General features: G+C 37.1%; 1 protein-coding gene across 3 annotated transcripts in view; it reads right to left on the minus strand.

The window, feature by feature from the left end:
- The window catches only part of LOC117409112 (methylglutaconyl-CoA hydratase, mitochondrial), a 91,398-nt gene that overhangs the window by 59,118 nt on the left and 15,678 nt on the right, over positions 1–16,602 (minus strand). For all 3 annotated transcript variants that reach the window (XM_058992273.1, XM_058992265.1, XM_058992276.1), the window contains exon 4: positions 9,140–9,226. In XM_058992273.1, the coding sequence (XP_058848256.1) occupies positions 9,140–9,226 (87 nt within the window). The remainder of the gene's footprint in view (positions 1–9,139; positions 9,227–16,602) is intronic.

The raw sequence follows: 16,602 nt of genomic DNA on the forward strand, positions 1-16,602 counted from the left end.
CCCCACTGTTGTTCTTTTGCGAGATAGTTGAGTCAACCACAAAGGATCGAGAATGCACTAAACAAGGTAAACCCTTGTTTAAACTAGATGATCCCTCTTTCTTTAAAAACATTTTTTAAATTGGAAGTCAAGGTTGTTTCCACTTCAAAATTAAGTAAGTTGGCTTGTATAGTTAGGCTATCTACTTATTTATTACTTTAACATTTCTTTCAGCAGACTTTTCTACTTAATCTGGCAGGGCAGTGGTTTGCATTTAACCTAGTTATTTGTTTTTATTAGTACTGTGTTGATACGCAGCCAGAGCACCACAATCGACTCAACAGATAAACGTTTATTGCAGATTGTATTTCTATAATACATTGTGTAATTGACATATTTTATTTTACTTTTCGACATGGCTATACAGAAACATTTAATTCCTCGCCAAAATTACCCGCTACATCGTCTGCATTTGAGTTATTCACTATAAAGAGCTACATGAATGACATTAAGTGAAAGTTGTTTTGCATTTTGCTGAATTAAAATATTCAAATAAAAGATGTTTCATGTTTTTTTTAGATTTCACTGGATTTAGATTTTTTTGTATTCTTATTAATTAGAAAAGCTCTAGATAATCTTATCACACAACAACAACAAAAAAAAAACTCGAACAGAAGTTCAATGAATGAGTCTGCATTCCTGTGGATTTGACTCAAATAAAACTGAGTGATGTATATTTACCAAAATGGGGCACAGTAATTACGATTACCTACTTAGAGGTTTTAGTTTCAGATTTCAGATGCCAATTCTATAAAATACTTTCAATCAGATATAATAAAATGACAAAGAATAGCTAGATTATGTCTTATATCCTGGACCTGACATTCTTGTACTAACCTTGTACACCACTGCCAGGTCTACATGCTCCAATTGTATGCTCACTAATTCCAGATCTTACATGAAAACAATGTCTTAATAAATGCCCAAAGGCACTCATGGTCTATTTAGTGCACTGCCCATCTACACTTGGTCACAGCGAGTTTAAAGCCCCTTTCACACTGGCGTGCTCTACCTGGGTCAGGGCCCGGTGTCATGTGGGTCGGCTATGTGATTTCACACTGCTTTTGATAAAGTAGGGTTGACTGGGGTGACAGATGCAAATAAACAATACGCGTGTCAATGCCCCGGAAGCAGCTTGTTACTGATGCATCAATTCAAGATTCTCTGGATTGAACCGTCGGCCCAAATGTTGATTAGAGCAAATGTTTCTTCATCCCTGCTGCAGTCTGGCTCATTGTGTGTCTCATGCAACAAAAATATGGCTAAACAGAACAAACAGAAATTTTCCTTGCAGAAGTGAATCCTTCACACAGACGTGGCTGTTTGTTATTGTGTCGGCTCACGAACAGCCATCAAGCATTTTGCCTCGCTCAGCCCGGGTGAAAGCATGTAGACCTACATCCTGAGGTGGGTCTCTGGGACCCGGGTTAACCCGGGTATGACCCAGGGTCATGGTTTCACACTACGCGGTATTGTGACCTGGGTAGCCAGGACCCGGGTCCAGACCCGGTTAGGAGTGCCAGTGTGAAAGGACTCCAAAAACAAGTGGATTAGAAACCCATTTGTGAACGCTGACAGTGAAATGCACACAAACTTGACATCAAAGGAGTAAGACAGCCTAACCGAGCTTTCATGTGACAGCTCTTTAAAGTTAGTCTTCACGCAACGAAATCTGACTGACTTCTGGTAACACGTTCACCACCACATACTCTTCTGAAAGTGGATTTTCTGTGCTTGTTGGGTTGAAATCAAAGTACCGGAGTAGACTGGATGTGGAACCAGATTTAAGGCTAAAACCGTCATCACTCCAACCACACATTCAGGCTGTGACATCACTGAAACAGCACCAGTCATCTCATTAGGTAAGTTAATCAATTTCCCGTATGGCATGGTCATCAATTGCTGCACTATAGTGGAAAGCAGCTGTAGTGGCTGTGTACCACTATGACAGTTGTACATGGTGGTCCGCAAAATTTTTTGAGGTTCAGAAGGAGTCTGCACACCCAAAAAGGTTGGGAACTACTGTCCTAAATATTCACTGATTGTAACACTTACTGTATTTATGAAAAATATACATCAATATGGCCAATCTGTTTTTTTTTATTACCGTATATATTTTTTGAAACTGTATATATTTTTTCCTCAGTAATAAAAACGAGACATTTTGATCATGGATGGTTGTTTCTGAGTGGGCTATAGGACTGCCACAGGAGTCACAGCACACAGAAAGGGACCTACCAAGGTCACAGGTCACAGCACACAGAAAGGGACCTACCAAGAACCAAGTTTCAAAAGATAGAAGACTAGAAAGCAGATAAATCTTTCGTTTTATCTACAGTTTAAAAAAAAGAAAAATCACCCAACCAGACTTAAGTATTTCGCTGAGCAGTATTTTGTTTTTGAAGAAAATTTGCATTTAACGACGTGGGCAGTGTTTCCAGTTCCCCTCCCCAAAAAAACGAATTAGTATTAGGGCTCCGGTTCCTGTTTTTCTAACTGTAAACACAAACAATTAAACTGCAATATATACCAAATTTATTAAGAGACAATTCATGCATGTAGGACTGAAATCCCAAATTAAATAATATCAGAAGCACATCATATTGTCCTATTACAGTAGATTCTTCTTAATTGCATTGCCCAGGTGCCTTCTGTAACAGTTTTATGCAATTACAATACAGTTCAATACATTTAATTGTTTACCTGATAATTGCATAGAATTGTGAAGTACATTTCTTTTGAAAATGTACGTTCCTTATTCTGGTTAAATGTATAAAACTGTTCACATGAATCTACTGCATGTGCATTTTCATAGGAAATGTGCTTCACTTTTTTTAAGTTAACAGGAATATGCAATTACCATGTATGCAATTCACTGGAATGCACTTTACTTGTATAATTCTTAAACCTTAAACCTACAGTAATATTATATTGGCACACCATGACTACATTGTAAAAAATAATAATCTGTAAATGTAGATTTAGCTTAATTTTCCAGAATACATATTCACTGTCTGCCACAACACTTAAACACGGCTCTTACAACTAAATGAAAGTATTAGGCCTCCACCTGTGCCTCTCATTCAAATTCTATGTAGCACAGACTCTATGTGTGCCTAGCGGCCCTAATTCCTGCACATGAAGCTGTCTTATACTGGGCAGTCAAAGTAAATCGCACGTCTGGAAAAATTCTATAGAACTCATCGGTCGCAGGTGCCAACTAGTATGATGTCACAATGCAGCCGCCATCTTAGTAAAGGAAGGACTTGCACATTATTAATACATCTTCGGGAACAAAATGTTTTCAGACAGAAAAAAACCCTTTAAAAAATCCTCTAAAGTTAAAAATATACCTTTAAAAAAACCTCTGCCCTTTCCTTACCTCCAGACTGCCCTGAGTCAAAACATAAAACCTCTAGATCTGGAGGGAAAACCTCTGATCTGGCACTACTGGACTTGGGGTGGGACCAGGGGAATAAATGGTAGAAAAATGCACGAGGTACCCTGCATTGTGCAAAAAAGCTGAAAGTAATAAAGTGGTATTAAATAAAAGCAAAATCCTACAAGTTATATTCTACTTTGTTGTGTGTGTTTTGTGCGACGAGGAGGGGGCAAGCAGATTTTTCTAGCATTTTGTCCCTTGGACAAGAAATGTTTTTCAAAGAGTTCAAACTCCTGTATAAATGACAGAACTTTATAGCAAACCTGAAGCATGACATAAAAAAAAACTACTTAAATTATTCAGCATTATAAAATATACAACTGAAAACTTTTAAAAAATGTACCCAAACAGAAAGAAATACAGGCAAAACAGACACAGCTGCAAGAGTCAGCCCTATAAAACTGTTATACAAAAGTGACGTGTGTAACAAAGTAAAAAAAAAATACACTTAAAAAAAAACAAATCACTCTGTGCTTGAAAAAAACAAACAGGAAATCTAATCAGTATCAGAAAGGCACATGCCACTAATGCTGACACTTCCTCTTTAAGTAGGTCTTGGGGACTTTCCTCTTTAGGAATGCAGCCCAAATGGGCTCACCTCTGGCACTATAATATACAACAGTACAATAAGTATGCTACCTTTGCAAAACAATTTTACAAAAGGTGTACTTGAAGGTACTTGTACAGTTTTGAGAAAATGCTATGCTTCAATGTAAAACATTTGCCGTCAGCTACAGATAATTTTTTTCTTTTTCTTTCTTTTTTTTTTTAAACTCCCTCTGTAGTACACTTTACCAGTACCAAAATCTGACTGGTACCAAAAATTGTTGTGACGCCTGGTACTCCTGTTTCTTCATGTTACTGTCACTGTCAACAGCTTTATAAAACAGGAATCTAAAATATACATTTAGCCATTTTTTATTTACGATACGATAAGGCTTACATCTTGAGTAGTATAAACGCAGTTTAAAAGAGAATATTAATAACACAGGAATAAGAAGTTAAATTGATACTGCAGCTTTGCCCCTTGAGCACATTTAGTTCTAAAAAGTTCATCTGCAGCCACAGCACTGAAAAAAAAGGATCTGCACTCGCAAGTTTGTCAGGAAACCATGACCCATTTTATTAAATTGAAATCTATTCCAACATTAAAATAAGCCACACCCGAGTCCTTTTTAACATGCCTGTTTTTGTATTGTATCACAACTATATTGTAACTTGACCCGTTTTGTCGATATAACCTTTGTACATGTCCGATCCTTTTATCTGGCTGTTTTTATGCTAAATGTTTGGTCATATGCAATGTAATGCAATATTTTGAAATCAGGCAAGCAGAACATAACAATTCCTAATTGAGATTTTAGATTCCAATTTTTGGTGTTTATTCTTTGTGATTTCATTCAAAAGCCATCAAAATTACAAGGTACAACCTATAAGTAGACAAACGCTTCAACGTGTACCTTCATAAAAGTGATTCAAACCTAAACTTTTTCAAATTGACCAAACTTTACGCAAGATGTTCTCCATACAACCAATAAAATGGCCTTGTAACATTTAAATCAGAAGGCAATGGGGTTATTTAAAAGCTGTGTAGATTTTTTGACCTTGTTTGAGAATTTGGAATAAACCATTGTGGCTGCAGAGATGGTATGGCACTGTATTGGGGGATTCAATCCAACCTATATCATCACAGCTTCTTTCCCTCACAGTTTATTTAATTGCATTTGTTCCAATTTAAATCTGAGGCCTTTCAAGCAATGCTGCCTCTCCAATACCCAGTGTTTCTGATGGGAAGCAATCTAAAGTGCTGCTGATAGAAGAAGAATGACTTTGAACACCAAGTTAAAATGATACAGAATAAGAACGCATTGCTGGGAATGCAGGCAATGTAAGTAATGTTCTTGTTGTTAAATCCTTTGTGAGCTTTTAGAATTCTGCTCTGTTACTGAATTCTATCATTCCTGCGTCACATTGAAGTGTGTTTTGAAGGCTGATGCTTGATGACAAAGAAATGATATGTTCACTTAACTTTAGCAGGGGTTCCACCTTGTCACATCAGCTTTAAACTAAGCTACTAGAATTTATTTTATTTTACTTTTTTTTTAATTTGCATTTCACATTTTTCAGCTTTTTAAATGTTAAAATATGATAAGCACTGTTGTTAGACATTTTGTCTTAAACTGCCGGCCCCATTTGCGGCAGATTAATTGTAAACAGGTAAACCACAACGAATATGCATTTACCCACCCAGAAGTCAGCAACTGAGCCTTTACTTTGTTCCACGACTGAAACACCACCACCAAGTGCTATTTTTAGATGTGGTTAAATGAAAACCATGCACACAAAGAAAGGCTGCAGAGAACATTTGGGCCTGAATTAAATCAAAATTTGTGGCGCCGCCATTGCTATGTTTTATAATGGCTAATCCGCCAACATCAATTTGATTTAATCCAGGCCTTGCACTGCCTTGGAGTTCCAGCTCAAACAGAAATCACCTAATCTTCTTCAGATTCTCACAAAATTAGACCCCACTAACAAGTAAAAGTAAAAATAGAAAACAAGTTGCCTGCATTTTTGAAGAGTTTTATGCAGCTTTTAAATTACATGTAATTTTAAATGCAATGTGATTATATCACAAATCTAGAAAAAGAAAACTAATTTCCTGGTCCCAAAACATAGCCAGTAAGATCAGTAATATAAAAATACAAACGTATGTAATGTACATGCCTGGTAGGGTTACCAGCTGGCCTCATAATTGATTTAAGTTCTAAATTGTTTAATTTAACCAATTAAAATGTCCTTCCAGGCAGTAAACTACTCAAATTGTCATAATTCACTTTAATATGTTTTTTTTGTGTGCAGTTTTAAATGAAACCGAATTTCATTTCCTTTCCCTCATCTGCACAAGTGAGTACCAACCGATGGCAATGAACTTGTTTGCGTGATTTAAAAGCTGCATGGAAGTGAATTTCCTTTCCGCTAACATTTCTACTGCCATAGCGCAAGTGGGGTTTAATCAAAAGTTAAATTTTGCCCAAGATTACTATCCCACAATTCACTGCTGAACTCTTGATCACAATGGGAGACGCATTTATATGGAAAAGACAAAGTGAAAATCAGGAAGTGAAATTAAAATGATTTTTATCAAACAGATAAAAGAAAGGTAAATCACACAAGTGGTTTTAGTTTGGTTTATCGCAACAGGTTCTATATTAAATCCCACTATCCGGTTGTTATTGATTGGTACTCAATCATTGTGTAGACAGGGGGAAGCTTTGTTTTGTGTTGGGTAATTAACATATTATTAAAAAGGTTTTAATCAATTTTAGTTAATACCTAACCACTTTTAACAGGTTTAAATGCATTACTTGGAAACCTGCACAGTCCTGCTATTTAGCAAGCAAAAGACTACCCAATGCAAGGGCAACATTTTATTTGAATGTTTTTTCAGAAAACAGTGATCTGTTACAGCAATCAAATGTATGGTATTAAAAAGGAATACATAAAACAACCAAACAGATGATACAAGCTAAATCTGCCACTGTTGAATTAGATGGCCGGGTTTAATCCAAGGTCACATGCATGAACCAATCTTATCCAAATTCCACTTAGAAAGCGGAGTTCTAATAAACAGGAAACAGGGTTATAACCCTGGATCCAAGGAAATTAAAACATTGTCACCCATTACACAACCGCCACGTCCATGTCAGCCTTTATTTTCAGTCACAAAAAGGCATCAAGTCTGTTTAACATTTTTACCTACAAATATCCCCAATACAGATGTTCTACATGCAGACAACAAAAAAAAAACTGTATTTAATTACACTGAGCATTAGCACATATTTAAAAGGATTACATATAATGAAATAATTCCATAAAGCTTTTCCATATATCTCACATGCACAGTTATGAAAGCAGCAAAAAGCACATTAAATAATATTATATGGCACCATACTGGGTTAAAGAATTGTCTCACTTTGCCTGTCCTCTCTGTTAAACTTGCATAGTGAATGGAAGTGCATCGAATTACTATTTCATACGATATAATCCCTTTAATGTATTCCAAAATGTACCCCAAATGTCTACTGTAACATGAGGAATGCACAAATAAATTCCTTTGAAAAGCAGAGACGGCTACATTTAGAACCGATTATTTGCCACGCTGTTCTCATCAACTCTAAATAGCTAGGTTAAAAGATGCATGTTCAAGTAATAAACTTTTACCTACTTCACAAACACTGTTCTGCCCGCAGTCCAATACTGTTTAGTGATAAAGGGTCATATTTTGCACTGTGCTTTAATGACAAGGGCTTTCTTTTTGAAAGGTTGAATAGTGAAATTATAAACAATCTTTCATTAAGGCTGTGGTGGCATGACTGGCAGCCAGATAAATCGATTTTTGGTCCACATTTTACCCCAAGAATGGGTTTCTGCAACTGTGACTGCCAAGACAGCTTTTACTGTGTTTTAGGGGGCAAACCCCCAGTCATTCTGCATAGGTAGTAAATGGATAGCATTTGGGGTACCACTGCACTTGTGGAATATCTTGCTAAAATATTTTAACACCATATATGAGATCTTGGGTTTATATGTGGTTTCAGCAAATGGGGACTTCATATTTTTGCTCATAATTATGGAATAGGTTTTAAACAGAAAAGGACACCTTGCAAAAGTACAGAAAACAGATGACTGTGGCAATCAAACTGTGAACAAAGAGACCGAAATAAAAGTAGAGGAAGGCATTCTGTGAAATAAAGAGAGTAGGCAGGCATGTGAACTTCTTGTACAGCACAGTAAAGAGGTGATGAGGATACAACTATAATAAGCCTGCTATGTTGTTACTGATTTTCGGGGCCGGTTAAGGACAACAAGACAGCCACTGCAGAAATTGGCATAAAAAGTTTAGATGGGGAGAAAGGATGCACTGAGACTGACTGGCGGTAAAACAATGGGGAACTGCTATCCGACAGGGCACACCAAGTACTGTGCAAAAAGATACAGTTCAAACTCTACTCTGCAACTGCTCAGCTCAGCAAAACAATTCAAATACTCATCAACTGAAGTACAAATGAAATGAAATTTAAAAACTAAACTAATCTCAATTACAGAAGTTTGTTTTTAAGAGTGGGTGATTAATGTCCTACGTCTTTTACCTATTAGAGTAAAAGTTAGATTATGTTAGATAAACATATTTAATGGAATGCTTTGCCCGCTCATGAGACAGGAAACACCCACTTCACATTCACGGCTCATACAATACAAATATGCTGCATTATCTGATCACAGAGAGCTGTTTAGACTGCCTTCCTAATCTGCCAACAGAACGTCAATATGTTTTTCGATATTAAGTAGCACTTCAAAGGTGAATCTTCATGATTTTCTTGCCGTTAGCCCGCAATTTTGATAACATCTGGAACAACTTAGCCATGTTTATGAGAATTATTTTAGACTTAAAAAGGTAAGCTTTAAATAACTAAATAGTTTAATAAGATTATTTTTAAAAAGTTGGTGGATAAAATAATTCCAGGTAATTATACTTGATATGAATTATTGTCAATTCGTAGGTTTCGTAGGTCTCTTATATACCTTTTGCCTTTAAATCTTCCCAAACCTGCTGATAATGACAATAAAATAAAATGTATTAAAAGGCTTACTGACCTAGCTCATTCATGAGAGCTCTGGCTTTAGACACAAATGGCCCGACTTCACTTGGGTGCATTTTTGCTCTCTCCTTCAGATCAGCACCTGCAGAAAAAAAGCTCATTTACAACAGATTCACATTATTGTGACAAATACAAAACAAAAGGTAACATTTCCATATAATATAATTGCATTTGAAGCTTTCAACACAAGTAATGGAACTTAAATGAGAATAGAATGTTTATCACCCGATAAGTCACATGACCACACTATGACAAAGTGAAAAGTATTGTTGCCTGTGGTTGTATAACACTGAAAATAATGAAGCTGGACGCAAACAATTTCTGAAATATTATCAGCTGAATCTGCGGTGGCGGAGAAGATTCCCTCATGTGAATTCTTTACAAAAATAAAAACAGGAACGTTCTACAGTATATTAGCAGACTGATTTTCACACAAACCAATCTGATAATATCTATTTTATGAGAATGCATATATTATTGTGTTTTCGTGTGAAATTATTTTTAATAAATATTATGTGAATATTAGAACATAATACCCTAATTTTAACATGTAACTGTTTGCTAAGTAGGTTTCCAACAATTCATAAATCATTCCAAATTCCCAACACCCCACCCCACCTCAAATACTACAATCAAAGTAGATTCCTCTTCATCTTTCATCACAATGAATGAAAATCAGGAGACTATTTAATGAGGAAATGTATGAGCTTTAATTATGAGAACTCAATACACTAATGTGCACAAACAATTTGATTTATATTGTTATCCATAACTTCAAAACACTCAATCTAAATGATCAGGTAACACTTATGAGGTACTTTGAGTAGACAAATACCAGCCGAAACGTGCGTCTGCTTGACTCGGTTTCTTATAAATACTGTGAACAGAAATAATCCAGTCTTCAATTACTTGGTTTGTAGGACATTCATTTTTTGCAAGTGTTGGTACAGTCAAGCTTCCTATAATTGTATTAACAAATGGCTTGGATGAAAAGGGAATTTCAACCTATCAAAGTACTGACAGACTGCACTGAGATGTTGCACTTGCTGAATTCCAAAGGCTGGAAGGAGTTATACAATCTGACTCAACCAATCTTTAATATGCTTTTGTGGATGGGCCTACGTAAATGGCCAGTTTGTCAAAAATGTGTAGTACAGTATATTCAATTGAATATTCATCAGGGTTAATATGAGTTATACTGGACCTGCTTAAACCAACAATTTGCTGTACTGCTTTTTTTCAAATCCAGTAAAAAAAACAAAGCCATGCACAGCAATGTTATCACAGTACAAGCCACCACTGTGGGACACACAAGGGAAATGATGGCATAGTGTTACACTTCTGAGTAGCCCATTCTAAAGTAGTTCTGTGTAAAATGTTACACTTGAATCATATTTCCAAGACTTTTTTCTAAAATGAGTCATTGGGTAAATGATGTCCTAGACTTAGACAGAACACAAATGTCAGTATTGCCAGGTTTTCTTCACCCAGCTAGATTCGATATAAATACAGCAGTGCAGACACCAGCTAAATGATGAGTAATATCTGTTTTGAAAAAATAAATAAAAACATGACTGCACTACAGTACTGTGTTTAAGAGTCACTCTAAAATACATTTTTTTCTCTGCAAAACAAAAGCCAGTCATGATGATTAATTAACTTTATATATATATATATATATATATATACACATACAGTGCCGTGAAAAAGTATTTGCCCCGTCTGATTTTCTGCATTTTTGCATATTTTTGACACTGAATGTTATCAGATCTTCAACCAAAACCTAATATTAGATAAAAGGGACCCCGAGTGAACAAATAACACAAAAATGGGATACATATTCCATTTATTTATTAAAGAAAGTTATGCAACACCCAATGCCCCCATGTGAAAAAGTAATCGGCCCCTTAGACTCAGTAACAGGTTACGCCACCTTTAGCAGCAATAACTGCAACGAAACGCTTCCTGTAGTTATTGATTAGTCTCTCACAGTGCCGTGGAGGAATTATGTCCCACTCCTCCATGCAGAATTGCTTCAATTCAGTGACATTTGTGGGTTTTCGAGCATGAACTGCTTGCTTCAGGTTCTGCCACATCTCAATGGGGTTTAGGTCTGGACTTTGACTAGGCCATTCCAAAACTTGAAATTTCTTGTTCTTCAACCATTCTGATGTAGACTTGCTTGTGTGTTTCGGGTCATTGTCTTGCTGCATGACCCATCTGCGCTTCAGCTCACGGACAGATGGCCTGACACTCTCCTGTAGAATTCTCTGATACAGAGCAGAATTCATGGTTCCTTCAATGATGGCAAGACGCCCAGGTCCTGATGCAGCAAAGTATCCCCAAACCACGACACTACCACCATGATTGACCGTTGGTATGAGGTTCTTACTGTGGAATGCAGTGTTTGGTTTTTCGCCAGACATAACGGGGCCCATGTCGGCCAAAAAGTTCCACTTTTGACTCATCTGTCCATAGAACATTGTTCCAGAACTCTTGAGGATCATCCAGGTGCTTTTTGGCAAACTTGAGATGAGCATTCATGTTCTTCTTAGTGAGCAATGGTTTCTGCCTTGCTACTCTGCCATGAATCCCATTTTTGCCCAGTGTCTTTCTGATGGTGGAGTCATGAAGACTGACCTTAGCCAAGGCGAGAGAGGCCTGCAGATCCCTGGATGTTGTCCTAGGGTTCTTTGTGACTTCCTTGACGATTTTACGCCTTGCTCTTTGAGAAATTTTGGCAGGATGGCCACTCCTGGGAAGATTCACTACTGTCCCAAACTTTCTCCATTTGGACAATATGGCTCTGACTGTGGTTCGGTGGAGCCCCAGAGCCTTGAAATGGCTTTATAACCCTTTCCAGACTGATAGGCATCAACAACTTTTTTCCGGAGGTCTTCAGGAATTTCTTTCATTCGTGGCATGTTGTGCCTCTAGAATCTGTGTGCTGACAACTTCACTCTGATGGTAAGGGCCAAAGTTAGTCAGATTTATATTGGGCAGGGCTGGCTCAAATCAGGCCTGGTTGTTAACCAAAGTACTCAAACAGCTGACCCTAATTGTCCCTTTAATTGGGTTGAGTTAACTGGGGGGGGGCAATAACTTTTTCACACCTGAAGATTGCATGTTTGAACAAATGAAAGACGCACCAAGCTTTGGTGTCATTTTTTCTCTCAGACTCCCTCTATATACTACTACAACAACCCACAAAAAAATCTGACCAAATACAATGTGAAAAATGTGCAAAAATGCAGAAAATCAGACAGGGGGCAAATACTTTTTCACGGCACTGTATATATATATATATATATATATATATATATATATATATATATATATATATATATATATATATATATATATTAAAAATAAGCTTGGCTGTGTGTGTCATAAAATCAGTGGTCTATCTAACCATTCAGCAATGTAACAGTACTGCAATTAAAAAAATACTTGATAAATCTGACCATTGTATTTTGCAGACATAAGCATAATACAAGATACAGCAGTACTTTGTTACACATTGTTATGGAGCAATAATACAGGGGTGGGTGAGAAACAGTACAAAAAAGAAATGTTCATCAAAACATACAAGCAAAATACACTTTAGAAAACAAAGCACAGTATGTAGATCATAATATAACAAGCAAGGCCAGGCTGCTTTTCACATTTAAATAATCTGTTTTGCAGCTTCTGTTTATATCACATAATCTTTAATATTAGCTGTTCCTACATCCTTATTAATTTGCATTGCGATAATTTATAACTCAACAAAAATAACAGAACAGAACAAGACAGACAGAGTGACTATAATTGGTATAAGTAAGTAGTGGGTAATTTGAAACACGGTAATATGTACCAATGTCTGCAGCTGTGCTACACTTTCCAGGAAACACCGATATAGCTAAAGCGACAGAAATAAATATTAAGAAAATCTATCAAACAAGATGCCCCACTTCAGTGCACACAGCTGTTTCTACTGTAGGGACTTTCTAACTTACTAACTTATCACAACAGCAACTATCATGAACTTCTCAAAATTCAGGGAAATAATATTAGTTTAACCATTCCAGGTTTTGCTATGAGCTTAATGATCAATTACATGAACTGTATTTAAACAACATGTTAATAAACACAGGAATTGTAATTAATTCAGCAGAATGCAAGTGATAAAGTGTCAATCACAGTTAGAACAAACTCACATTCTATTAAAAAAAGGTTGTTTTCCAGAATTTCAAATAATGGAACTTCAAAAACTTCAAAAAATACTTGTAGCATGGCTTTCCTGTACAAGGTAAAAATAAATGCAACAACTTCAACAGCCCTCTGTTGAATTGGCAGGTTAAGGATTTCAGAAGTTCAGTCTAGTTCAGTTTTAATAATATTGTCAAGTGTACTCTTCATTCTGACCAGGGTGCAATGTGGACTTCTTTAAGCAACTCAACCAAGTCCCAGAGAGAAAAAAAAAAAAATACCAATTTATACCACCAATTTAATGACAGCGTCAGATTCCTAAAGATAATGTAAAGACACGTTAAGAAATGAAATAAAAATATGTCATCGATATTTTAAAGTGTAGTAGACTCACGATATAATCTTTCTTGAGATATGTTGCAGAAAGGTGGTATGAAAACACAGTTTAAAAAGGGAGACACGCAAAGCTGCAAGTCTCTTACAGATTGGGCATTTCACATACACCCCCCCGCAGATGATATAAATAACACATTACAGGTGTCAGTACTTCCACTGCTTTCAATATAGAACTTCACACCATGTAGCTTTAATTGCTTGCACAGCTACTGCATGGCCAAACGTTTTGCATCAACTATAATTTTAGGATTGAGACATAATCTAAAAAGATATATATATATATATATATATATATATATATATATATATATATATATGAACATAATTTTGATCTTATTTAACATCATGTAATCAGAGAAACTACAAAATGATATTGCAAAAGTCTACCGGAAACCATAATAGTATTACAGTATTTCATGTTAGATTTTCTAAACATTTTTCAATTTGTATATGGAAAACCATAAATTTGTACGTAATTCAATATGTTAACATAACATTATTCAGCCGGTTTCTTGATTTTATGAAGCAAAATTAGTTAATTCTATAGGGTAATTCAAAACTTTTGGCCATAGCCATCCATGCATATCTTAATCAAAATCAGACTGTTTTCAAGCAGTGATCCAACCAAATGTCAGTGTCTTGAAAAGGTTATCATTCAAAGTATCTGAAATGACTTCTCGCAAAAAATGCTCATGCACAAATTTATAAAAATCCAGATGTGTAGTAAAGACACAGCTTTCGAGCTCAACCAATCAGACGCCATGAAGTTCAGTGGGCCACAGTGACTTAGACTGCAGTTCCCCCAAGAACGGTTTTATTGTTGTTGGATGGAAAATCTCAAGACAGATAAGAAATTAATACTTTACCATCTAAATCTGCATATTATTATTTTATTTTATTTTTAAATCTGTTTATTATTATTATTATTATTTATTTATTAGCAGACGCCCTTATCCAGGGTGACTTACAATTATTACAATTGTGTCCTGCGGCCCTTATAAAAATGGCCACAGGGTTTAAGGTGTGCACCAGTAATTTCTTTCCCTGAAACAGTATGTTTGTTAGTTACTTTCTATTAAAAATCCATTATGCTGAAATGGCACTAAATAATGATTAAGAACATGATATACCAAGCATCCAAATATTTTGCGACAGATTTAATCAAAACTGTTGCAACTGTTACAAGCTGCGCTTGCTGTATCTCTGCTGACAAATGCTTGATTGAAGTGTAAGCTATCAGACAGCTGTATTGTGCCAGGCTGGATCTCATTTTTGGATTATCTTCTTTGATATTAATGCAGAGACCCGTAAAAGTACTTGTACCGTAGTGTAATGTAAAGGCTGCCATACACCTGATGCAATGTGATTTTTCATTGGGCGACAAGATACTTTCACAGCAACGTGACCACACCCACCAGAAGAGACAAATAGGCGATGTGACAGGTTTAAAAACTGCCCGTTCTACACAACTATTAAAAATTGCTATTGACAAAACTATGATCAAGGCTGGTACATATTTGTCAACATGAAACTGAGTGTCTTCTCTGACAGTATTTCAACATATACGGCAATAAATCATACGTAACAGGCTTATCCAGCTCTTTCGAAATTGACTCCTTGTGAAAGGGTTGTAGTGAATTCACAGACACAGGAGACAGAAGTTTCTTTTGAAACACCACTGGGGTGCACTGATTTATTTTTGCCCGCAGAGGGCGTTCTTGTCCGTGGCCTGAATACCGACAACAGTAATCAGGACCACAGGTTTACCAATTCAGGTAGAAACAGTCACAGTTCATGTGCACATGCTAGTGCTAAAAATAATATTCCATAACCAAAGGTGAAAGCAAAAGAGAAAATAAAACACAGCAATAAACCTACAAATAAAAGGTGCTGCCCCTGGCAGTATTCCGTAGCCACCGCTATTCAATGTGGCTGCGGTATTATTTGTGCATTGCTATTCCTTTGCTATAACTCTCAGGGTTGTCCAGACCTCCCCAGCTACATCCCACTCGGGTAAGTAATAATCAATCTAATTTATTTTACAGCGGCTGTCTTCCTCAGCTACGCTTGCTCACCGCTTTTCTTTCTCCAGACACTGGTGTTCTATTATGGTTTTTAATCCAAGGTTTGTTTTTGTTTTGTCAACACAACTCCCGTTGTCCGTTCCTAAAAAGGCAAGACGGAGGAAACAGCAAAGGGTTATTTTTATAGGTCTAGCGACCCCCCCCAAGGACCACCTCCCGACCACTCAGAGAAGGAGAGACCACACATCCTCACCCAACCTCTCTGTGTCACTGCCGTGATTGACAGGCGGATCCTACAGGGATGCTTACCTCCCCTGCAGGATCGTGCACCCGTCAGATACGCAGCACAGATGTCGCCGTGCTACATATCGCCATGCTACATATCCTCCCCCTCAGAATGGCACCACCGGTCCATTCGAAAATTCTACACCCCCATGCCTTCCCGAGAGAAAAAATCTGCATTTTGATGCAGTTTCCCAACTCGGTGGACTATCCTGAAGGCATAGGGCTGTAGTGCCAAGTACCACCGTGTTATCCTATCGTTGTTGTCCTTCATCCGGTGAAGCCATGCTAAGGCGACATGATCTGTAACCAGGGTGAAGTGTCGCCCCAGGAGGTAGTACCGGACTGACTCGACTACACAATTTACCACGAGGCACTCCTTCTTGATGGTACTATATTTTTTCTCACGGGGAAGGAGCTTCCTGCTGATGTACAGGACCGGGTGCTCGCTTCCCCGCACCTCTTGAGACAAAACTGCCCCGAGACCTGTCTCTGATGCATCCGTCTGCAGGGTGAACCGTCTGCTGTAATCAGGACTGCACAGCACTGGTTTGCCGCACAGCCT

The sequence above is a fragment of the Acipenser ruthenus genome, chromosome 2 (genome assembly GCF_902713425.1).
Source record: "Acipenser ruthenus chromosome 2, fAciRut3.2 maternal haplotype, whole genome shotgun sequence".
Classification (NCBI taxonomy): Eukaryota; Metazoa; Chordata; class Actinopteri; order Acipenseriformes; family Acipenseridae; genus Acipenser; species Acipenser ruthenus.